Genomic DNA, 25,517 nt, shown 5'->3' with positions numbered 1-25,517 from the left:
ACGTCCGGCGCCGAAACCGCCCCGCCTTTCGGGGTTGCTGCTCATCCTTCATCCGGTCGACCACACGGCGCCCATACCATGAGCAGCACCGCCCACCCCAGCTCCGGGTGTCGGCCCGTCCCTGGGAGCCTCCACCCCACCCCACCCCACCCCGCCCCGCCCCGCCCCGCCCCGCCCCGCCCCGCCCCACTCCGCTCCGCTCCCCCCTGCCCCGCTCTGCTCGTCCCCGGGAGCCCCGCCTCGCTCCACCCCGCCCCGCCCCCGCCCCCGCCCCCGCCTCCGCCGCAGCCCAGCCCAGCCCTTTCCCGCGCGCGCGCGCGCGCCGCTTCCGGCTGCTCCCCCCGTTTCCGGGCCCCGCGCCGCGCTCCCGCCCCGTGGGACGGACATTCGCGCACCGAGCGGGACAGCTCTCGGTGCGGCGACGGCGTGCTCCCCGCGCCGCTTCCTGCCTTCGCGCCCGGCGGGCGCCATGGCCAAGGCCGGGGCCGGCGGGCGGGGCCGCGCGGGCGCTGCGGGGCGGGCGGAGGACGGGCTCTGAGCTGCGGCGCAGGGGCGGCCGGCCGGCCGGCCATGGCCTCCCCGCCGGGCGCCGAGAGCCGAGCGGAACCGGGCGAGCAGGAGGAGGCGGCGGCCTTGCAGGCGGAACTGGGCGCGTGCCGCGCGCAGCTGGAGCGGGCGTGGCGGCGGCTGCGGCGCACTCAACGCCTGTACCGGCGGGAGCGGGAGAGCGGCGAGGCGCTCAGGAGGCAGGTAGGGTCCCCCGCCCCGGGTACCGCGGCCTCATACCCTTCCGCCTCCCCCGGGCCGGGCGGCACGGAACTCCCGCGGCCGCCGCTCCCCGACCGGGAGCCGCTCGGCCCGCGCTCCGCTTGTCTTTTCCTGCCGATGTGCCCGTTTCACACGGTCCCTCTGCTCCCAGAGCTCGCCGGGCTCTCCTGGCCTGCGAGGGGCCAGAGCAGGTTTGAGGTCTCGAGTCAGAGCTTGTTGGTGAGAACGGCCTTCTCTATCACAGGGTTAGATTTGCAGTCGGAAGGAAAAATTACATGTAGCAGAGGGAAAGAAGTTTATTGAATGAGGTGTGAGGTAAAGGAAGAGTGGCAGAATTTCTCTGTGAATGCTTATGGCAAAAGAGGGAGGTTTAGGGGAGCCCTCATTGCGGTGTATAGCTTCCTTGTGAGGGGAGGCAGGCGGGCAGCACTGATCTCCTCTCTGGAAGAACCCGAGTTGTGTCAGGGGCGTTTTAGATTGGATATTAGAATAAGGTTCTTCACACAGGGGATGCTTGGACAATGGAAGAGGTTCTGCAGAGAAGCAGTTACAGCACTAAGCCTGACAGAGCTCAGCGAGCATTTGGAAAATGCTCTCAGGCACGTGGTGTGACCCTTGCAGTGTCCCGTGTAGGGCTGAGAGTTGGACTCGGTGATCCTGGTGGGTTCCTTCTAGTTCAGAACATTCTGTATGCCACAGTGATCATTGCTTGAAATCCAAGTGTATGAGGTGGGCATTTAGGAATAACCTCGGTTAAGTTTTCTGCTCCTTTGTGAGCAGAAATTATGTGTTTCTTTATGCCAACCATTCAAGTACGAAATTGTCTCCTACCAAACAAAATCACTTGAAACACCTGTGATGCCATTATGTTTTGTTTGAATTACAGAATGCAAAATAGGCTGACTCTCTTTTCTGAGATTGCAGACCACTAAAATGCAGTATTGTGTTTTTAACATGCAATTTTTCTTTCAGGTAGAAGAACTCACTAAAGAAATCCATAATAGAAAGGAGAAAGATACGTCTAGTGTAGAAGTACAGACAGAAGACTGTGCTGCATGGTCACAAGCAGGTAGAGAGGGTGGTGACTGTTTAAATAGGGATGTAGAACAGTATCTTAGTTTGAAAATGTGTAATATAGAATACATTTCAGGTCTGTATCCTTTGCTGAATTAAATTCAGTAACCTGACATTATCTTTCAGACCATTTTGTATTCAAGGCATTAATTCAGGATAAAATGTAGCATGGACTAGCAGAATTCATGCCATTGTAATTTGTTACGTATAAATCTCATGTTGCAAACATACATGCTTTACCTATTTTTGAAGTGTATGAAAACAAGACATAATTTATTCAGTAGGATTAGAATAAATTCAGAGTAGAGGCACTACCTAATGTTTGATTTTCATTAGACTACTTAATGGCATAAATTTCCAGTTTAAGATTTAGCATCCTTAAACTGCATTAGTAAAATACTTCCTTGCTAATTTATGCAGCTTCAACTTTTCTTTCTCTTCCTTCTCTCCCCTAGCAGATTATTACTACTATGAAAATTATTACAATCACGCTGATACTCAAGATTGTGCATCTGAACTGCCAGTGCAGCACAGTCATGGGAGTGAAGGCACTGAGCAAAATTCCACAGAGGAATCAGAAGCAGGTGTTAATATTCCATTGAGGAAGGATAGCACCAGAGCTATTGAAGGTGGAGAAGAGGAGAATTTCATCCAGAATTCACAGGTTTTTGGACTGTCTGGTGTTTTACCAGTTTTGAAATCAGTACTCTGTTAATATTCCATCTAAAAGATGTGCTTGTGGTCCTGAGAGCTGTATACAAAATTATTTTTTGTGATGGTCTAGTGGTGATAATACCCTTGTACTTCATAACTAGTTCTTTTTATAGTACGTTCCAAGTGGAGCACCCTCTTCGATTTGTGTCTTGGAGTTTGAGAGATTTTGTAAAAAGGCATATATATCCTGTGTAGCCTGGAAGCGAGATTTTTTTTATCAGCAGAGTATGTCCAATATGTCCATGCTGATTTTCTTAAATAGTGCTTTTTATTTTTTCTTCCATTGACATAAGGAAGCAAGATATAAGGAGAAGAATATTGATGGTGGGGTTTCTTTGTTTCTTTTGTGGTGGGTTGGTTTTCTTCCCTGCTCTCCAGCCTTCTCTTAGGTCACTTAGTTTACTGAGTTTGTGTCTTAGCATCTAGCAACTGAAGTGGAACAGAGGGCAGAAATTTGTCTTAGGGATGCTCTGAAAGATGTTTCCTGTGTGTATATTTGGTGTGAGTCACTTTTGAGTAAAGCTGGGGAAAAACAAAAGACACAGGCTGAAGCCTTGGTTCTGTTGAAATGAGTAGGAGTTTACCAGTAAACCACAGCCAGATTTTTGCTTTCTGAAACAGTCCAGGTTCTTAGAGCGCTTACCTTTCTTGCTTTCTGTTATCAGGAGACAGAAGAAACTTCAGTACCAGAAGGTTCTTTGGCAGAGAGTTTGAGAGCTGCTGCAGAGGCTGCTGTTTCACAAACTGGATTTATATATGATGAAAATACAGGATTGTATTATGACCACAGCACTGGATTCTACTACAATTCAGTAAGGATCATTTCCAAAATCCTTGGAATTTTTTGTCTATCACAAAAGTTTTGTTAGTAAAAGTTGATATGAGCAAAGAAGTAAGATCCAAGCTGATATTATGTTTTGAAAAACAGGTTACTGAAAATGAATAGTGTTAAAAGTTTGTTAATTAGTTTATTAATTATTTCAGTCAAACAAAGATACCAGGCTAAGATACAAGTTTAGATTTTCTGGTTTTTTGATGTCTCATAGGTCTGTAAGTTACTTGGCATTGTACAAATTATATGCTATAAAGCTGATCTGTAACTCTTTCAAACCTAAAAGCTTGAGCTTAAAGATGTCTTGTTCAGAAAAAAACATATTTCTGAAGTCAGTTGCCTCTCCACAGTGAAGAGTATTGAGAAAAAATACACAAAATGTTAGTGCTTTTACTTGAGTACTGTTACCAACTAGTTTGATTCTCCAGGAAAAGAAAGCACTTTTTTTAGAAGTATTAGAAGAAGATAAGATGGTGGGTTAGAATTTCTTAATGGTTACTTTTTGCTATACCTTTTTATACAGCTTTTGCAAAGGTTTTCTTTTTGTCCTGTGAGGTGTGTTTGTGTATGTATACAGATCTGTGGATAGATACGTGTACACTGTACTGCACTGAGAACAGAGAGTTCGTTTGCAGTGTTGTATTCAACTCAACAGTAAAAATTGCATGGGGTACACAACTGTTTATTTTTAGGATGCTTCTGGACTTAATTTTTAAGGTTCTAAAGGATACCATTGGTTTTGACATCATTTATGGATATAGTTACACATAAATGTTTGGGGCTATAGATTACAGTTTATGGTAGCATTATCGAAAAGAATGTCTTTTCTTGGTACCTAAGTGTTCTGAATTACAGGAAATGTTCTTGCACTGGGTCTGCTGGCACAGTTCTGATGGTGAGGCCAGGGCTGCAGGGATAGCCTCTCTGAGAGAAGGCCAGGGGTTGCCTGGACATGGCTGGTTCCACTGCAGGGCACAGCACAGCCATTAGACAAGCTGGTGGGGCCTCTCTGAAACCAGTGTAGGAAGGGGCATAACTCTGCACAGTGAAGTCTGTATGGAGGGGGTGAGTGTGAAAAATAACCCTGTGAACACCAGGGGCAAAGAAGAAGGAACAGGAGGAGGTTCTCCAAGCAGCAGAGCAGCCAATTTCCTGCAATCCAGAGAGGAGACAGAAGCTATTCATACTACAGTCCATGGAGGATCCCACACAGAAGCAGGTCCTTATGATGCCTTCTTTGGCTACCTAAAAACAGACCAGACAAAATTAAGGGAACAAAAAGCAGTTACATTTGTTGAAGGGCCCTCAGGTACATTTAGGGCAGACAAAGACACACACACCCCCCCAGGAGCTACACCCAAAAAATGGACAACAGGTCATGTGTTTTTATACTTATGTAATTTTGGTCCATTTGCATTTTGGGGATTAATTTTCCCATTACGGTTTCAGGTAATGAAGTAATTTACCCCAAGTTTGCTTCCACCCCCAACTCACTTTTGTTTACATTTCACAGGGCCTGAGACAGTGAGCTGTCCTTGATTCCTCCCAGGCCTAGAGAGGAATTGTTTTGTATGGCCAAAATGTGAAAGCAGTAGCTAACACTCTATATGGAGTTTAGAGTTGTACACTAAAGAAGTGCAGGACTACAAATATATGAAAAATAAAAAAGCTAAAATCCTAAAGCATCACTTAGGGGACTGGAGAGCCCATGCCAGGGCTCAGAGCATGTTTACCTGGTAGGAGCTGTGGCCTTTGGAGGACCCATGCTTGAAGCAATTCTTGAAGATCACATGCTGGGCAGGGGAGAAGGAGCAGCAGAGAGGGACTTTTCATTAATTGATCTCAGCCCCTCTACTCCTCATTTCCCTGCACTACTCGGATAGGGGAAGACAGGGAGAGGAGCTGGGAATTACATGGTACCACTGAGCTTGTGATTAAAAAAGGGACTGGGAGAGATGTTTTTAATTTGATCCTATCATCCAGCTGTATTTTAGCTATTTACAAGTCGAATCTGGCTTGCCCATGATAGTGACTTTCATCTCTTGACCCATGAGCTTTCCATCTTATTTTCTTCACCAGTCTTGTTGAGGAGGAGAGTTGACAAAATAGTTGAATGGGCATCTGGTAGCCATCCAGGATCAAGCCACCACAGTTCTTTCATTTTATCAGAATTCAAATGTGGTTCTTTATTAATCAGACGTTTCTTTGAACAGTATTTCTATTGACTTGATAACATTGTTCTTCATTTCTTATAAAGGAAAACCAACTGTATTATGACCCAGCAACTGGAATTTATTACTACTGTGATGTGGAAAGTGGCCGATACCAGTTTCATTCACGAGTGGATCTGCAGTCTTACCAGGCCTCTGGTACTAAGCACACCAAGGATAAAAAGGGGAAAAAGAAGCGAAAAGAACCAGAGTGGATTGCTGCAGATGAGTATAAGGTAACCTCAGAAATGATAAACAGAAAATGCAAAATCTATTGGGTTTTCGTTCATGACGCAATTTACAGGCTATGGGGCTTGGTTTTATGCAGAGAATGTATGCTTAATTTTTTTAACTATTTAAATGTACTTAAAATATATACAGCAGGTTGCTAACGTGTAGTTAGTGTTCAAATAACTTTCCCACTGAGTGATTAAGGATGAAACTTTTAACTTGGATCTCTTCATTTTTTCAGTATTTTTTTAAATACTACTCAACTGTAAAGGAGTCTAAAACTGAGTGTTAGTGAAGTTTTTTGAATTGCAGGCACACTAGAATGAATTAATTCAGTGTTGTGTGGGCTGGATTTCCATCAGAAATTCAGTGGCAATGTCTTGGGTTTGGGATTTTGGCTTGTGATTTGGTGTTGGTTTTTTGTTTGGTCGGTATTTTTTCAGATTCACATTATGAACCAAAAAAATGTAAATTTTGAAAATACACTCATACATAATCCTTTCTCTGTGACTGCATTCCAGAGCGTTGTCCATTGCCATTTTACTATATCTCTACTATCATTTGGGATTGGTGTTTTTGAAGTTCTATTTCTTTGCATATTATGCTCTCCTGTTGATACTTGTTCACTGTATTTTCATTGTTATTAGGATGTGGATAAGCTGTACATCTTAATAAATGCCCATTGTAATTAAGATGTATTTTAAATTACAAAATTTTTCTGAGTGCTAAGAAAGCACACCATGTGGTGTGCTGTCTTGAAAAACATCACTGACTCTTAAACACCAAGAAGTACTAACACAGCTATTAAACCTTAGAAGGCATTTCTGTTATGATCACTCTTACTGATGTTGAGTCCTATTCTGTCAATTTGTTTTATTCAGGTAAAATTGAATATATTGATTTCTCTAGTTTGAATTCACCTTGGTTTGCATTCTTCAAAGCTATTGCTTTCACCATTACATAGTTTCATTATACAGGCCTCAGACATGCAGATTGGTTAAAGTCTGAAATAATTACATTACTGTCCAGGTACCCATACGTAATAGTCATTCAATAGTCAACATCAGTGCACAGTTAAAAATTTTAATCAGGATTGAAATCATCTGAAAGACTTGAAAATGGAAACTATTTACATTAAGAAAAAGTGTAATTAGGTTAAATGGATAATGGTTGTTGACTGGTTACATATTTTGTAAACAAATTGTGTCTAATGCAGGAATTTGTGCTCCTTGAGGAAACTTCAAGTGAACCCTTCCATTTGGAAAGCTTGATCTGGGAGCTTAGCAACACAAAGTATAATGAGTCTTTGTAGAATGATTCTCTTAGAGAACAGAGCTATTGCAGTGGAAGTGCGGTTTTACCCAGGTTCGGGGCCTGCTCTGTGCAAATACTGAATTAGCATTCTGCCACTCTCAAAAGGCATTGGTCAATACAGAACTTTACCCATCATGTGTCAGGAAAGAATCATGAAAAGCTCATAGGAATAAGTCTTTATCATAAACTGATGTATCGGTCTCTTAAATTTAGTTCTGTGATAAACTGTTATCTAAACCAACAAGAGTGTTTATAAAAGTTGTAAGCTAATGTATAGCTCTGACGTATCAAATAATGTTGGCTACTTTTTAGACTCCCATCATAGTCTACTTCTGTAACCTGATTATACTAGAAATAGAGGTTTGTCTTAAGCTTACTTTATACCAATGTTTTTGTTTAGATAGTTTTGTTAACAGATCTTTTCTATGAGACTTCCACAGTCACAAGGTAGGAGGTAAACATCGGTTTTTTTTTCTTGTCTGCTTTATTGATGGCAAATTGCGTCTTTTGCTGTATTTATTAATTAATTTGTTTGACCAACAAGGTAACAGGGAAAACATTTAAAGTATACCGTAGTGCACATATCTTTTCTTCTGTGAGCAGGGAGTGAAGGTCTGTGTCAAAGAAGTAATTAAGGTCTTTATTTTTTTAAACATTTAGAGGGAGACTACAAAGTGAAACATGGGAAACTCTCCATTTTAAACTTCAAAAATGAAAGAATGTCTTTTTGTTAGTGCACTTGTTTGTAAATGCACTGCTGGATTTAGAAGAAGAACTTACTGATATATTTTATATAACTGAGTTAAAACATTCTATTCTTGTACTGTGGTTATTAGTTACTTAAAAATTCCATGTTACCTTAATATAAAAGATTAAGATTTTCTAGATTAAAAGACAGTATTTTTCTGTTAACAGATTGGAAAATTAGTTTATAAGCTGCACAGTCAAGTGCATAGATGCATGGTATTTTTTGGCAGTATAATTGTTGTCCAGTTTAGTCTTGTATTGGCAAAGGCACTAATTAGTTCATGGTAGAATAAAACTAAGAACATCTGGTTTTAAATAGGACTTTGTAGTTGAAGCATTGAATATTGAAATGCTTGTCTCCAAACTTACTGCCTAGCCTTCTCCCTTTTCTTTCCCAGAATGCTGCTTAAATTATTGAAGTTATAATAATGCTTTTGAAGACTAGTACTTCATTACGGCTTTTCCCAATTGATTATTAAATTGTGCTGCTAGCCTGAAAAATGGTCCCAACATTGCCTCATTTCTTGACCAAAGTAGGTTTTGCTCGTGTTTCTTTTTCTACAGATGGTACAGGTAGGAGAACGGTTTGATTTAATGCCGGGGCTGTGGACCACTAGTGTTAAGAAAGCAGGGTGTCCTTATGGAACATGTCATTCACCCCATGAACTTTATAATTCTTGGGTGAAGCTGAGGTGATTTATAAGAATATCCATGTAAAGCAGGGGAAGACAGCAGTAGTTACAGAATCATAACAATTTCTTCTGTCTTTTTCAGTTAAAGGAATAAATGTAAACAAATATTTATAGATGTTTATAATTACTTAGAAATTGTCAAATGCAAGAAATTAGGAAATTTAGCAGTTATGTGTGTAGATTATCAAGCTGTATGTTTCTAGGTAGATGGTATTAGTAAGCAATGATTTTTAACAAAATTGCATGTGATTTTTGAATGACTTAATATAAACCAAAGTTAGTACCTTTTTTGTTTAAAAAACGATTGTAACTGGAACAATCCATTAACTTTCTGTTTCTGGTCACCTGAGGGTTTTTTGTTGTAGTTTAATTTCTAGTTATTGTGAGGAAGTTCATGTACTCAACTATCTTACATACAGTATTTATTAGTAAGTAGGAAACTAGAATACTTTACAGAAATAGCAAGTGAGTTGTCAAAAAATATTATAGCATTCTTAACCCAATATAATTCTTAGAATGTAAAGGATAAAATTATTATGTTAAAATATTATTGCATTTTTTTAAAAAGTGAATAACCTTTTGAAAAGCAAGAAAATACTCATAAGTGTTGGATAATATGAATGTAATTCTAATTGTAAAAAACAGCAGAGGGGAAAATTGTGTATTTACTATCACCTGGGGAACGCTCCTAATTCATACAAAAACTTTCCTTAAAGACATCCTTGCTTTTCAGTCACAAACTGAAAGTATATTACAAATAGTTTTCTTTTGACTTGTGAAACAAAGTGTGCTGTCTCTACTTGCTTGCTTTTAACTGACAATCAGGATTTTTTTTTTTCCAGGATGAAGTGTTAGCCTCTGTGCAGGTCATATAAAAACATTGTTAGAATACCTTGAAACTTCTAAACATACAGTTTAGTTCTGGTATCTTTTTGTAGGGGTAGGTCAGAAAAAAGGTGGGACAAGAAACATGGTATTTTCTCCTGTACAAGAAAAACCTTCAAATAAGTAAATTTGGAAAACTTCAAAAATTTTTTAAAAAGTGACATAAGTGGTAATAGGATTCCTGGCCCAATATCAAGATCCAGAGCTTCCATACTGTTTGGAAAATATACTCTGTGCAGTAGTGATCCTGCAGTTCTACTTGCTGCACTGGGGCTATTAGAAATACATAAAAAAATTTGGAAGAAAGTTCTGACACATGCCATTTTTTCCATAAATTGTTTTTAATTTTCAAGCTACCACCTACTAAATTTTATTTCAGTGTGGTACTCAAAATTAACTTCTACCGTGTTTTTTTCCATTATAGATTGATTGTAGCTACTTCTGTAGGAGAGAGGCAAGGTGGTTTTAGCAGTGTTTCCCATTGAACTCTTGAAGCAGTGATTTTTTTACTTTTTTATCACATATAGTTTACTTTTTGCTGATATTCATCCCATCTTTAGGTACGTCAGTTGACAGAAACCATGGCTAATCTGAAGATTTCTTCTTTTGGATTGGCAGCTTCTGGTAAAGGTAGAGTTGAGACAACAAACACACATTAGTCCATGGATGTTTACCTTTAACCTTGATTTTTTTTGAAGAAAATAGAAAATCTAGTAATTGATGTTTGGATACATTTTTTTCCTAAAGGAATTAATAAATCTTTTAAAGCTATTTAATCAAAATCTATTCACCTGCAAAGTAGTTTTGAAATAGATTTTAAATACTTTGTAAGTAACATCTGAAGAAAACTTTGATGGCATTCTAGAATATTTGAGAAGTATTTAGCATCCCTGTATAACATAAAGGGTCTGTACTAAAGAAACTACTCATTTTTAGGTACAGTTATTTAAATTAGAGCTGTCCACCACCAGCGTATAAAATGGCTCCTATATGCTGTAGGAAGAGTGGTTTTTTTCTGGCATTTAGATTTTTTGTACTGGAAAATTGAGTATTGTGTAGGGTGGATGAGAGTAACTGAAGGACTTGTGGAATGATTTTAGCACATGAAAGCTTAGTCATTTGAGTGAAAGAGCTATTTTTAAGTGTTTGAAAATATTTCTTTAGTAAAATACTGAATTTCAAAATAATTTCAAATTGAGAGTGTCAGTGCTAAAGGTGTACTATTCAGTCCTGTAGAAGAGTGCTGAGAACAAATGAATCTGCTAAATCACCTACTTCTAGCAGACCAAAAACCAGGCTGCACATTTAAGAAAAGTTGTATCTGTCTATATTTCTCTGCTTTGTATAAAATAAATTTAGAAAAAAAATAGTTTAAACAGTACAGTTCTTAGAATTGAGCCAATTATGCTCACAGTAATAAGTTCCCATGCATGGGGATGCTGAAGAATTGCATGAACATGCATGGTGGTCAGCCATAGTACAGAAAAATTGAAATTTTTAAGACAAAATTTCTTGCTCTGTAAAGCAAAAAGTATTGTTAAATGCTTAAAATACTTAGAAATTTTTATTAAAAACAGTTAAATTACAATGATAGTATATATTTTCTAAGTAGGACAGTCTGCATTTCAACAGGTCATTGTAATCAGTACTTTGTGGCATATTCTCTATAAAGTAAAACCATCTGTTCCACTCACATAACCATGATTTGTTATTCTTATACTATAAGTCCTCATGGGATACATAAATATCCTGATTTCAAAGTACTTTTGGCTGACTTTGTCAGGGATGCAGAAATATGAACCAACTGAACTCTGTAGTTAAAAAATAGTTCATTGTCTGTCAGACTGATCACACCTCTCAGCTTCAGCTTAGTGAGAAAAATCCCAGAGATCTTGTGGTAATACCCAGTAAATATAAAGTTTTTCAAACCTGGATCACATTGAGTCTATCCATGTCTAACTCATGACTGTTGGTGTCAGTCTAGATGTATTGGGCAAAGCAACAATGAAAAAATATATGTGTATGAAAAAATAGGGTGTAAAAAATGTTTATAATGAGCATCTACTTGCTCATACTTTGTGTCTTGTGGCATGAGTTTGGGATGAAGAGTTAGGTAGTCATTGAGAAATTAAGTACATTGCTAGAATTTATTGCATTTTTCAGGGTACACTAGTACCCTGAAATACTACACAAATATTTACCGAATTTTGTGCTAACTGCCAGTTCCTGGTTTTTAAGTGATGACTCTGTGGAGGCAAGGCATTAGGTGCTGTTTTCCTAGTTAGACTCCATTACATGCTACACATGTTCTGTGTTAGTACTGATAGTCAGCCATGGTTACTCCAGTCACCAACTGAGCCCCAGACAGCTGCTCACTCACTCCACCAGCAGCAGGATTGGGAAGAGGATTGGAAGGACAGGAGTAAGAAAACCTGTGGATTGAGATATAGCCACATATGCAAACAAAAGAAAAAGCAAGAAATTAATTCACTGCTTCCCTGCCTGGGCAGGCAGGTGTTAAGCCATCCCCAGGAAAGCAGGGCTCCAGCACAGGTAATGGTGAACAAAGGCCAAACTCACAACATCCCTCCTGCTTCTTTGTCCCTCCCCCAGCATTTTATTGGTAAGCATGATACCATGTGGTATGGGATACCCTGTGGACAGTTGGGATAAGCTATAATGATTGTGTCTTACTTCCGACTCCTTGTGCACTCCCAGCCTCCTTGCTGGTGGAGTGGTGCAAGAAGCAGAAGAGGCCTTGGTTTGTGTGAGCGCTGCTCAGCAATATTTTTTTTTTTTAATCTCTGCATTATCAGCCAAATCTTCAACACAAATTTAAACCACAGCCCTACACTAGGCACTGTGAATAAAATCAGCTTTACCCCAGCCAAAACCAGTACATAGTCATACATAATGGAGAAGGACTTGTGCAACACAAGATTGTGTCAAATGCTATAAGATTCATTCAGTATCCATATGTTTAATGTTTATACACTTTGTCCAGATGTGCTTTTTAATACAGATCCATGAAATCATGAAGTGCTCAAAATCCATAATTAGTTTTAAAATTCTTTATTTCATACAGGGTTTTCAAATGTGAAGACTGCATTTTTATCAGTACTTAACTATTTAGTTTATTTGCTTCCTTAACAGTTGAATGCAGCAATTGTGGAAAAAAATATAGAAACTGCTGAGAAGAGGCTTGATGGTCATATTGGCAAAATCATAGAATAATGTATGTGTGGAATCCATGGTCTACTTATAAGACTGTTTTTAAAAATTCCTGTTTTCAACACAGAACCAAGAGTCTTCTCTTTAGTAGCCAGGCTTTGAAACAGCACCTTTTTACTTTCTAGTTTAAAATATCTGAAATTATGCCAAAAATCACGGAATATCACGGGATTCACTGGAGTTGAGCGGTTGAAGCCTTGTACTTGGGCATCAGTGCATCACAGTCATGTCTTATTTCGCTTTGTTTGTGGTTTGAGCAGATGGTGTAGTTTCTTTGTTTTCAGATTAGATTCGATTATATTAGAATATCCTGAGCTGTTTTATTAGGTTACCCTGTTATAGAAGTAATATGTTTTAGAGTGCAGAACACCTTGGTATGTTTGGTATCAATATAATACCCGTACCAAACATAAATATAGACAAACACACTGAAAAATATAACTCATAAAAGGAAAAATCAGATTTTCCAAAAATATTTCTAATTGAATTAATGTGTTGGACAAATCTAAACTGTGTGGGCTTATTTGTAGCAGGACTACTGCTTTTTTTGTTTAAAATAAACAACATTACACAGTGACCTTGCTATCCTGCTTCTTTTATCTTGCTTCAAGAACTTAGGGGATTCAGGGAGGAGGGCTAGTGCATTATAGAGAAATCCTGAAAAAACCAATAGTCTTTCAGTTAAAGCATAAAAGTCTTTTTTAAAAGCATTGGTTTTACCTGAGAACCTGCTGTCTTACTGAAGGTGTTTCAAAGGTACACTTTCCTAACCAACAGCTGAGAGGAGTTCTTGTGTTTGTCATAGTCTGTAGCACTGATGCATTTTAACAATTCTGAAAGTGCTTTAATTTTCATTATATTAACATTCACATTATTTCACTTATCTTGAAATGGAAACGCATGGAAGAAGGTCAAGGATGTATTTTTTACCTGTTGTGTTGCAATATTTGCTGCAATTGAATGCATTTACTCTGAACTCAAAATGGCACATAATTTAATCTGAGATTTTATTTATCTTTTAAAGCTACTTCTGTTCTTCTTTCTGTATTTTCTCTTTGTTTCCGTTATTTTATTTTTTTAACAGACTTGTCAAGCTACTAGATTGAGAATTGCATTTTCAAGGTACACTGGCAAAATTAATATGAAACTTTTGATTTCTCATTTTAAAAATGTTGGGTTTTGTTCTGTTGTTTTTTTTTCCTGATGATGAACTAAGTGGAAGTGGAGGAACCTGCAATGATCCAATCTGTCTGATATTCAGTAGAGAAACTGAGAAACTTTTTGAGTAGAAAATGGATTTTTAGTATAACTATTTCACATAGCATAAGTTAAGCTTGTACTCTCTGTCTGCTGTCTTGATTAAAGGCTCTGTTAAAGATGGGGTTTTGAAAGGAGGAAGAAGGAACAGGTCTAGAGTTAAAGCATGAGGGAGCATTCCAGATATTCTGGACTCTGGTAATAAAAAAGAAGACAAAAACAGCAGGAAGATACAATGAAGATCACCTTCTAAACAAGTTGCAAGAATTGAATAAGAGAGGGACAGGAGTGAGTGTCATAAAAGCAAAATAGGAAAATATTCAAAGTGATGTTGTACAAGTTTGAAAATAAGGACAAGATTCTAAAGTTTCAAAACATTTCTAAAGTGTGAGAAAAGAGTATCGTTTAGAAGAGAAATAAGTGAAGTTTAGAAGAGATGGGCAGTCATGCTTTCCCAAATAGAAGATGGTCTCAGTCACATCTGAGAGGATGTGGCAATATTTTTACTGAAATATAAAAGTTCTGCTGACTGCATATGTAAAACTTTCTGGAAATAAACTATTTTTAAGTAGTTCTAAAAATAATTCTTCCTAAGTGAAGAATTTACTTCCAGGCTATTCTTTAGAAAAACTCAATCTGTAAAGACTATAACATTGTATAACTCCCCTCCAGGATTTGGACACAGAAGAGCAGAAATCATCTAACAGTCTGAGTTGCTTTTCCACCACCGAGCAAGTAAGTTCTACTGAAGAAGATGAGTCTCCAAATGTAAGAAAGAAGACTAAAATGGACACAAAACCACTAAACAGTCTAACAGCCAAAGAATCCATTTCTCCAGATGGTATAAATTCACATTCGCACAAAAGTACACCAGACGCTGCAGCGTATACAGATGACAGAACAGAAGACACAGAGAGTGAGCCAGAAGAAGGTGAAATTACAGATTCTGAGTGCGAAACCTGCAGCGAGGAGGAATTAACAAGTGAAGAAACTGGTGATTCAGAATACTCAGAAAATGAAGGTGAATTATTGTGGATTATATATGTTATTATTGTATTTTTCCAGAAGCCTGTTAAAAAAATCAGTTTGGATAATTTAAAAAAATATATAAAAGCATGTGACTTGAGATGATTTGAAAATGTGCTATATGTTACCAGCATTTCTTTCCCTCTCTTCACTTGTTCAAAAGTAAGTCGTAGTTTTTATAAAAGCTGTTACTGATGTAACATCTGTGCTTGTATAGAAACCTCAGGGATTGCAAAAATTTTGTTTGATTGGGAAAATGAAAGGAGAAAATAAAATTTGCTGCTAAAATAGGGGTTCTAGACCAGTAATTCACAGTAATTCAGTGTATTGACTCTCTTAAATTAATATACAGTGTTTTTGATACTGTTTGTAAACCATCGTGTGCAATTGAATGCAAGATGGGTCTACTGTGGTGAAAAGCAGCACAGAGTAGTCAGTACTAGTTGAAATCCTATTTTGCATATATTCCAGTGGCAAATTGTGAGAAATGGATATGGACAGGAAACTTGTATATTGTTTTATACCAAAGTGTTCTGCTAGGTCCTTAAAAAACAACAAAACAAAAAAGAAGGTAACCTGTGAAAGGCTTGATGCAGCCCGTCAGAACTATGTATGTGCAAAGGATATTCCAAATCACAGAATTAAATACAACCCTAGAAAACTGTATTGTAGCCATGCCCTGCTCACAGTGTATTGTCAATTTGTTTCTTATGTTTTCATTACTTAACTACTCAGATTGTAGGTGATTAATGCTAACCAAAATGTGCTTGCTACCATCAGGCTTTCAGACTTAATTGTCTTTTCTTAATATCCAGTTTTGTAGTAATGCTGAAGTAATAAAAACTGGGGACAGTTTCTCCTCCCCTAGTACCTTTTTAAGGAAGTGTGTTCTCATCTATGTCTGCTCCTAGCTGACGTCATGGGAGATTGCTTCTACAAATGTACATCCAAGTACAGAATTCATACAGTTGTCAGAATATAGTATCTTAATATACTTATCTGGCAAAAAAGCATATGCATCTGTAGGTTCTGTCTATTTTTTTTAATCCATGTTGATGAATAGCATTGCTATGAGAAAAAAACAGTAAAAATACATTTGACATAGAAATTGTCAGATATAAAGTTTGATATGTGATAGGTCTGTGATGTGGTGAACAAAAAGGTGCTGCCTTTTCTCAAAGTAAAATCGTTTTCTAATTTGTAACAATTAATGATCAATAAATTTATAGTATACTAGTAAATTTTGTGAATGTATATATATTTTACTGCTGTAACTAAATAGTTGTCCACATGTAAACCGGAATTAGGAAAATATTTGTAATACTTTGTTGTTTCAAAGGCTTTCTGAGTGCATACCTGTCTCATCAAAGTTTTCTCTCAGATGTTGTTACACATTTCTTTTAATGGAAGTTGTATATTTTTCAGCCAGCTAATGGCTGAATGTTTTTCAGCTTTGTGAAAACTCTAGACTATAAAGTTAAAACTGAAATGTGTTGGTAGTAATGGTGGTGGTGATGGTTTTTTTTTCCTATATAATTACAGATGAAGAAAAGATCTGGCCTCCTTGTATCAGAGTAATTGTAATAAGGTCACCAGTTCTACAGACTGGGTCACTTTATATTATCACTGCTGTGAAACCTGCTACAATTGGAAGGTAAAACTGAATAAAATTTATATTTTTATATATTTTTATATATATAGATATGAGGTAGCTTGAGATTTTTTTTTATATATATATATATATATATATATATATATATATATATATATATATAATCTCAAACTACCTGTCTTTGAAAGCTGTGGAAGGCACTTAAGATTGCTTGGCTCTTCATGCTTGTCATCCTAGCCTGCAGCAGTTGTGAGGTGCTCTGAGTTTGGTTAGTCCACATTAAGAAATTCAAGTCAGGTCACATAACAACATGTTGTCATGATAATGTAACAGCATACACACTTAATGCAGCTTAGCAGACCTGAATTGTTAGTGATAACTTGATGTTGTGACTGAGCCCCCCTGTGTCAGTATAGCTGCAAGCCCTTCTTTGAAAACTTGTTTCCTAGAAAGTAAGTAAATGTTGTCTCATGCCACTGAAGTACTTTTTTTCCAGAAATGGAAGAATGCCCTTCGGAAATCCAGGATCACTAGGAAGCATATCCTAGACTTCCTCACACCTTCAAATTTCAGTAGGGTTTGTTCATTTGCTTTAGATAATTAGCTGGTTTGTACTACACTGTATGCATTCTTAGTTGTTAAGCTGGTTTGTTCATTGTGGATGATGAATTTAATGATGATGTAAAGCTTTTTTCTATGCTTACTTGAAAACCTTACCCTGGAAAAGCTGTTTCTGTCTAATGCTGATAGACATGTTTTGATTTGCTCTAAAAGGTTGAGTCGTGTATGTGAAGATCAACAGACAACTCTGTTTTGAATTTTCATATAGGTCTTTTACTAGCTGCATTGCTTCTTAATCCCTTAGTATGAGAATGTAATACACAAATCCCTTCTTCCTACTGCTGCACTGTTTTGGTAACAAAAAATGCAAACAAGCCAAAATTCAGCCTGTACAGATTACTCTTTGTTTACTTTTATTACCTGCCTAATGCAACCAAGAGTTCAGCTTCACCATGGAACATGGACACCAAGGTGCATTAAAGAGCCTGAAGGATGCAGAGTTCAGACTGTTAAAGGCATTGAATGACAGTTCAGATAGAAATACCAGGTTTATAGATCAGAATTTATTGGTACTCTTTGATCATTTATTAATCATGTGCTTTATATCATTTATACAAATGGCAGAAGGGACCTGAAGCAAGTCTACATTGTGTGTACAGCAACACAATATTTTCTATCTGTAAAAAATTCCTAATAGCTTAGAAGAGAAATACAATACTACAGTTCAACTGAAATATACCTTTCATAAGCCACTTTAAATACCTATTTATGCTTTGTTGTGACTTATATATCAACTTGCCTTTTCAGAGAAAAAGATGCTGGACACACACTTCAGATTCCTGAAGTTGGAGTCAGTAAGGTAATTCTTGTTCATGTCTGCTGAAAGGTAGATCAGAAGACATAAATGTATGAATGAAGCTTTAGATTTTATGGCTTTAAATTTGGAACATAGTGTTAATTTTTTGAAAGAACTTTCAGAATGAGATATGGCTTTAGCCAGACTTGAATTTAGAAAAAAGGAAAACATACACTATTTTACTGAATGGGAAGTTAACACAAACAACAGTGTGTTTTCAAAGTCTTTGAGTCTTTCATTTTGTAGTTATTGAACTTGAGGACAAACCCTGTTAAGTACTAATGGTATATAAAATTTGATGTCAGATAGTAAGAATTTCTTTACCAAGTAATGCAATCTTTGCAGTCACGCTCAGAGCAAAAGGGTTTCTTTTATTTACTTTCAAGCAACTGTGGAAATTATGTAGAGGGAGTTCGAAAAATTAACAGAAGTCCTTTGAATAGTAGATAGAATGGAAACTTTTTTTATAAATTATGCTCTGTTTTGCTAAATACTTCAACACAGTAAATACAGCACTCCTAAAAAAATAAAACTGTAGATTGACAAAGTTGTGTCATCCAAACAAAAAGTTTGTTAAAAAAAAATCTATAAATGCAAGTATCTCATGAAACACACTTTGCTATGTCTATTTTAAATTATAGTTCTCATTAATCAGCTGCTATATTTCATACTGTTATGAAATGGCATACTTGAAATGAAATTTCATACTTTCATACTGTTTGTATATCACACTGCTATACGAATAATTGCCGGAGTAAATATTTCCCTGCTATTAATAACTTTTTCAGGCATGTGTTTGAAATTGGGCAAATAAAGAAGCCAAAAGACTTATTTTTCTGTAATGTTACAATTTTAGTACTTCACAGGTACTGAGTTTATATAAGAAGTTACTTCACTTTTCAGATAAGGAGTCAAATGTGAAAAGATAAATTACATATCTGCAGAAATAAAAAGTTATGTTCTAGTTTTTTTTACTCACTAATCTTACTTTTTAGCTGTGGCCAACTTTGGTGTTTGCTTTTCTTGAGCGGAAATTGAGATTTTAAAAAATGCTACACCCTACAGATTTAGCCTCTTTAGAAGTTTTAGTTCTATTCAGTAAAGCAGAAGTAGAAAATAAAATGTCTATTGAATGAACTAGTTAATCTGTATCATTATGGGATTGTTCTATGTAGTAAGAAATGCTAGCCAATATTCAGTTTTGTTTTTTTTAACTGAAAACAGCAACTCCATTTGCTCTAAATTGTCAAATTTGAAATGAAACTTCTCAACAGCCACTTCTCTAGACTTACTGCTTTTACTGGAAGTTCTAGTAGGTTGGAGAAGTTGATACTTCAGTTTGTTCAGTGGCCTTTTTGGAGGTAGTACACATCTTTAGGAATTTGGCCAGGAGTTGTGCTTTTTCTGGTCTGTGGAAGCAATACCTATATAGAACTGCAACAAGACCAAAAAAAAAAAAAGAAAACAAAAAATCCCACCATGTTATCAGTCTCAATATCAGAAAGGAGATAAAAGAAACAGCAAAAGATTGGTACTAATTGTGTCCTAAGTATTAAGATGCAGGAGGAGGTGAGTTATGTGAAAGTTACAAAAGCATGGAATTTAGGGAGTTATTTCAGATATGAAAGACCAAGTAAATGGAAGCAGAATAAGATCTGTTTTTAAATGAGAGTGCTATAAAATACCATTAGAGCAAAAAGCCTGTTATTTAGAAGAACAGTTAAGAAGGCTCTATTACTGAATCTTGCAGTTCTTTAAGTAAAGCATACTTGCCATGTTGGAAGAATATAGAAGAATATAGTTGACAAGTACTGAATCAGCTTATGTACAAAATCATTACGTTAACTGTATATATTAGTTCATGCTGTTGTGGCCCATTCATTTACATTTATCAAAAATGAAATCATGAAATGTGAAAACTTTATTAACTGAGAGTACCAGAGCCACTCATTTTGACGGTCTCAAAATATATTCTGAAATCTTACTGTAAAATAACATTTACATTGTTAAGTATTCACTTAACAAGAACATTTAACTTAGGCTTCTATTTGTCAGTTTCATGCAGAAGTGTATTTTGACCACGATTTGCAAAATTATGTTCTTGTGGATCAAGGCAGTCAGAATGGAACAGTTGTTAACGGAAATCAGATTCTCCAGGTGAGTGCCTACTGTTTTAGTGCTCTGTATTTTGCAGAAAACTAATCTTGTGGTCATTTTAAATGTTTTATGGCAAATCACTTACAATGCCATTGTATGTCTTCTGTCATATATAGTGCCTGCCTTGGTTCCCTTCTGATTTTAGGGCCTTGGAGTACTTTATGTTTGGTTATACTGGGAAAAATCTGCTATGGTTACAGTTGCTAGAGTGAAATACCCACTGTAGTTAAACAGTTGCCTACATTTGTGAAACCAAACTGAACTACTGAGTTGTAAGCAGTGTGCATGACATAGAGTTCGTGTCCTTCATGAGTTTTTAACTTGCCTGCTAAAACTTTCGTTTGTTGTAGCCTAAAACCAAGTGTGATCCCTACATCCTGGAGCACGGAGATGAGGTGAAGATTGGTGAAACTGTGCTTTCTTTTCATATTCACCCCGGCAGTGATACTTGTGATGGATGTGAACCGGGACAAGTTAGAGCACATCTTCGCCTGGACAAGAAAAAAGAGTCTTCTGGTTAGTAATATTATCACAGGATACATTTTTTATTATGGCTGCTTACTTTATAAAAATAATAATTAGTTCAGTTTTCATATAATTTTCTTGTCAGCTTGTAATAGTTGTACATAATGATGCATTTTCTTCTTGGTATATGTGTCTATGTATAATAATGTCAGAACAAAATTTCTCTCATTTGTCTTATGATTCAAAACATTGTTACATTAATAATTACAAATTCAATCATGTGTTCTTCTTTTAGTTTGTCCAGCACTTAGCAAAGAAGAGAGAGAGCTAGTCAGAAGAAAAGCATTAAAACAAATACGGGTAAAATATGGTTTACAGGTGAGTATACTGTAGAAGTCGATGAAGTTTTTGTAATCTTGCGGTTCTTACCTTTTTTTTTAGTCTTACCTTTTTTTTTTAATCACAATTACTTTGTGATTCCTATTTTAAGCCATAGACTTTGTTGAATAAGGGAGGTTTTCAAATGCCCTTAAACTTAGCCTCGTTTGTCTTTTGTACCTTAAATAATGATTCTTTACAAACCTCTACAGAGAAAGATGATGATAAGAGGGCATGAAAGTTCCATTGAAAACTGAAGATCCTTTCAATGTGTACAAGATTCCTATTCCTTTGGAAATTAAAATTTTGCAAGACACTTCATTTTTATTTCTGTAAACTAAGTTTTCACTGAGTTGCAGTCCTATCTTTCATTTGGAAAGGAAACATAATAAGCAACTGAAAAAGTTATGGAATGGAATAAGAATTTTTTTCAGGTTTTTAAGTCCATAGAAGAATACTAACATGAACATACAGGCAATATAATATATATGTATTCAAATTACTTCTGTTGTAGAGATAATTCTAACAAGCAGTTGCTTCCAGCATTTGTACTAAGTATTCATGTAGAAAACAGAATGCCATCATTTCTATGAAACTCTTCAGGTACCAAAATAATACTAATACAGAATCCATAAACATACCTAATTCTGTAATTTATTCTGAAAAAAAGTAGTTGCTGAGGAACAGCAACTACAGCAATAAATGGTTATATAAAAAGCCAGTGGCAAGTGCACATGATTTTCTGCTTAATATGGAGAGATTGACTCTTCGTACCAAGAGAAGATTCAAAAGAATCTGTTATTTTATTTACAGCTTCTGAGAAATTACTGAATTTGGCAATGTTATGTGATTGTAGCAGTAATATGGTTTACAAGGTATGCCTGTAAGCTAAGAAAATACTAAGTGAGGACTGCAGGTTTTGTTGAGATTTAGAATTAATAAATGTTTGAGATTTAGAATTAATAAAAAAGGCTGAAGCTCCCATACTTTTGGAGGGGAAAAGGGAAGTTAACAAAAATAAAGAATTTAAACGCCACTCTCTTTGTCTTGATGGGATTAAATCTGCTTGGAAAGAACACAGAATATGAAGACAACAAGGCAGTGAACAATCCAAAGTACAAAGACAGAGCAGGAAAACGCAGAGAGACCGTTGGAAGTGAAGGAACCTTCCAAAGAGATGATAGTTCAGCTTCTGTTTATATGTAAGTTGGGGGTGGGGGGAAGTATTCCCCATGTCCTTCTCTTGTGAATCTTAAAAAAATTATGATAAACTAAGTATCAATTTGTTACTAGTATGCAGTTTATTAAATTACAAATTACTTGTATATATTGTGTTAAGAGAGCTAGAAAATTTTAAGCTTTTCACACTTCCCATTTCATATGCTCTTTATTAACTCATCACCTTCCATATAAAAATATATGGAAGGTGAGGAGTTAAGGATGGCCGTAAGGACACTTACATCACTTCCTTACCAACTCAAAAATGTAAAGAACTCCTCAGCTGCACTAGTGACATCTTCAATAGTGTCTGTTTCTCAAGTGGTTCAGTTTTTATTTTTTCCTATTCAGTCCCAGTAATAGCACACATGCAGATTTTTCACCTGCAGCTTCTCTCACTGTCAATATCCAGCCATGTATTTATCCAGGACATGTATTTCCGTACCTCTCAATTGACACTTGATGTTCCTTCAGTTGTTACTTGCCTCTGCATCTGTATTTGGGGTTTTTTTGAAGAAGCATGAACTTGCAGGTGTGTGAAAATTAATAAAAAGAAGCGTGAGATGGTGAAATAGGAGCAGTAGGATGATTTGGCAGCGATACTGCTTTTTCCATATTATAATCCATACTCTCCTACCCATGATGTATCTTTTAACTCCTAAAGCAAACAAGTTCAGTTTTAAGAAAGCTGATACGGACCTGAGGCTTGTTCTTCTGTACAGCTCTTGATGGACTGATTCCTGATTTTTATATGTATGCACATTTCTGTTGTTCAGTATTTGAAAGCATATTCTTTATATTAACTCTTGCTTATTAGTCATCTTAAACTTTCTTCAAAGTGAAATCAGCAACAGCAACAAAGGACATAAAATGTTGGAGAAGATGGGATGGAAGAAGGGGGAAGGTCTGGGAAGGGATGGTGGTGGCATGAAGGATCCGGTAGGTCTTTCTGGTTTTCACTTGAGACAAAAATAATAGGAATGTATTTGTAGTGAAAAGTATCTAATTGTATGCCACTATTCACTTAAAACTTATAAAAACCCTAGTTAAGAAGGAATAATCTCAGTAGGACTAATCTCACATTATTTTTTCTTTGACTAATGGGGTATTTTGAAATTTTTCAGTAGTGTTGTTCCTTCACTACACTGTGTTTATTGGGAAACTAAGCAAAAGAGGACAGCTTCTAGCCATTGAATTAATAATCTCATATTTGAATACAATGTCTGGAGGAAAATTGGAGTAATTTAAGTGATGTAATTTGAAGATCGGTTTAGGGTGGAATTCTTTCACAGAGGCTGATGTAGCACAAAAATCAAGCTAGATGATGGGCAGAAGTCACTGTAGCCAGCAAATTGTGGGCCTCTGTGGCAGCCATGTTAGCCCCATTTTTGTCACCAGAGATGTGTTGGCTTTTGGCAGTAGTGCTGCTCAGAGCCACACCATACCCTGTGTTGTGAAACTAGCCAGCATAGGGATCACATGCTGCTCACTCGGTGAGGTGTATTACACAGTTATTTTTGTGGCAGGGGACATTATTCAGGACTCTAGATCATAGTTCCAGAAATGGTGATGTGACACATCATTTTCATGGTACTGTTCATGTATGATCTAGGAGGGGGTGGCATGTGTATTACCAAACCAGAATTTGTAGTATTTAGAATACCTAACTTGCAATTACAACAATATTTCATGTATTTGACAGATCCAACTGGAGTTACATCAGAAGCATGCAGGTTTAGGTACTAGGAGACCAGCCTCAATTGAAGATGTTCAGCTTGTCCAGAGCAAGAATAAAAAGAACTGGGAAAAAGCAAGAGAGAGGTTTGCTGAAAACTTCCAGGACCCTAAATCACAAAGGGATACAGCTAAGAGTACACTTTGGGTTAGAGGGACTGTAGACTGAACTATCTAGTCCTACAGCAAGGTAGTTCCTGAGTATAAATAATTGGGAGAGAATTTATTCTTTTTGCTTTTGCTAAAGGAGGAGTTTGGTTATATGTAACATACAGTTGTGGAAAAACTTATTCAAGATTAACTCTGTTATGTTAATTGGTTTTCTGTAGTCTTCATGCTTTTATACACATATTTAATACTATATGAATGGAGTTTAGAGGGATATTCAAATTTAAGTACTTGAAAATTTTCATCAGAAACAGGAATCTTCCATTATGTTTTTACACTTCACAAAAAGCTACGCAAAACATCTGTTACACTTAAATATGATACCTTTAACACTTGAACAGTCGTTTAAAATCAAGATGAAAAAATAAATCCCCCAGATCCCTAGTAAAAAAAGTACCATATTGCTGTTTCTTCCTGTTTGCCATAACATGCTCAACAAGAGGCACACCACTCTTAAATTCATACAGTTCAGTACTAACTACATGTCTTAGCATACATTTGGCAAAGGAAAAGGGGGAAAAGGCTTGTTTTTAAATGATTCATCATTACTGTTCAAAAATACCATAGTCCACGAAATAAACTACCAGCATTAGTGAAGAAAACAATGTTCAGAGACAGCTTCTAGCAAAATTTTCTTCTGTGAAGAACTTGTTTGAGATTTGTTTAGTAAATCTGTATCATGCCTTTAAAAGAGGAGGTATGTTTAGAAAACTGCTGTCTATTTGTATTTATTAACTTCTTTTTCTGATACATCCATTGCTGGCAATGGAGTTTATGCCAGAAAAAAACAACACAAATAACTGATTTTTGATGGGGAAGGATTTCCAAACTAAAGCTAAAAGATTGATATTTATTGAATGTTCCTAAACACAATAAATCATTGTCAATTTAAGCAGATTGACAGTGCTTCTTCAAACTGTCTTGTCCATGTGTTGGATGGAAGTGCTCTTCTAAAATGAGTAAAACTCAATCCCACTTTGTTCAAGTTGAAGTTCTGATACTTATCCCAAGGAAATGTGGTAGTCTCACTGTCCTACCAGATCGTGCACACAACTGTGAAGCACTGTGGAGTAAAAGCAGAACAAGTTACCAGCCATTTATCTTAATCTAGACACATTCAGTATAAAGCAAAAGATCCAATCTGTTATTTAAATCATGAAACTCGCCCAAGTTTACAACCTGAAGCACACGTTACTTCTGCAGACAGAGGTGAAAAGCAGCATAACTAAAATGAGGTTGCCTTTGAAAGCAGTTAGTTTTCTACTGATTTAGTGATAGACATGTATTATTGCTGTTGCAATAATATACAAGTATTGCTGTATTATGTACTTTGCTGTTGCATTCCTTTTTATTGGCAACTTCACATTTTCAGAGGCTTTTTCTAGCT

At 36.9% G+C, this 25,517-nt stretch overlaps 1 protein-coding gene and 1 long non-coding RNA gene across 2 annotated transcripts; one reads left to right on the top strand and one right to left on the bottom strand.

Moving 5' to 3' along the window:
- Positions 1–335: 335 nt before the first annotated feature.
- AGGF1 (angiogenic factor with G-patch and FHA domains 1) lies at positions 336–25,023 on the top strand. The gene is made up of 14 exons (XM_038125870.1): positions 336–750; positions 1,741–1,837; positions 2,301–2,506; positions 3,222–3,368; positions 5,646–5,834; positions 14,628–14,976; positions 16,524–16,635; positions 17,962–18,013; positions 20,066–20,167; positions 20,518–20,683; positions 20,928–21,010; positions 22,085–22,212; positions 23,068–23,167; positions 23,931–25,023. Exons 1-14 carry the CDS (start codon positions 571–573, stop codon positions 24,129–24,131), a joined length of 2,112 nt encoding a protein of 703 aa, XP_037981798.1. The 5' UTR covers positions 336–570; the 3' UTR covers positions 24,132–25,023.
- On the bottom strand, positions 16,727–20,055 carry LOC119696184. The gene is made up of 2 exons (XR_005255520.1): positions 19,303–20,055; positions 16,727–18,033 (listed from the first exon to the last, which is right to left on the bottom strand). It is a non-coding gene; the product is annotated as an uncharacterized LOC119696184 (long non-coding RNA).
- Positions 25,024–25,517: the final 494 nt, after the last annotated feature.

The sequence above is a fragment of the Motacilla alba genome, chromosome Z, assembly GCF_015832195.1.
Source record: "Motacilla alba alba isolate MOTALB_02 chromosome Z, Motacilla_alba_V1.0_pri, whole genome shotgun sequence".
In the NCBI taxonomy this organism is placed as follows: domain Eukaryota; kingdom Metazoa; phylum Chordata; class Aves; order Passeriformes; family Motacillidae; genus Motacilla; species Motacilla alba.
The sequence above is the reverse complement of the archived record's forward strand: the minus strand, read 5'-3'. Positions and strand labels throughout refer to the sequence as shown.

What these genes read in the sequence shown, in the direction of transcription:
- AGGF1 (XM_038125870.1), top strand. Translation starts at nt 571, where the DNA reads ATGGCCTCCCCGCCGGGCGCCGAGAGCCGAGCGGAACCGGGCGAGCAG. An exon ending in CTGGATTCTACTACAATTCA is followed by an intron (nt 3,369 to 5,645) that starts GTAAGGATCATT and finishes TTTCTTATAAAG; the next exon opens with GAAAACCAACTGTATTATGA. An exon ending in TTGCTGCAGATGAGTATAAG is followed by an intron (nt 5,835 to 14,627) that starts GTAACCTCAGAA and finishes ACTCCCCTCCAG; the next exon opens with GATTTGGACACAGAAGAGCA.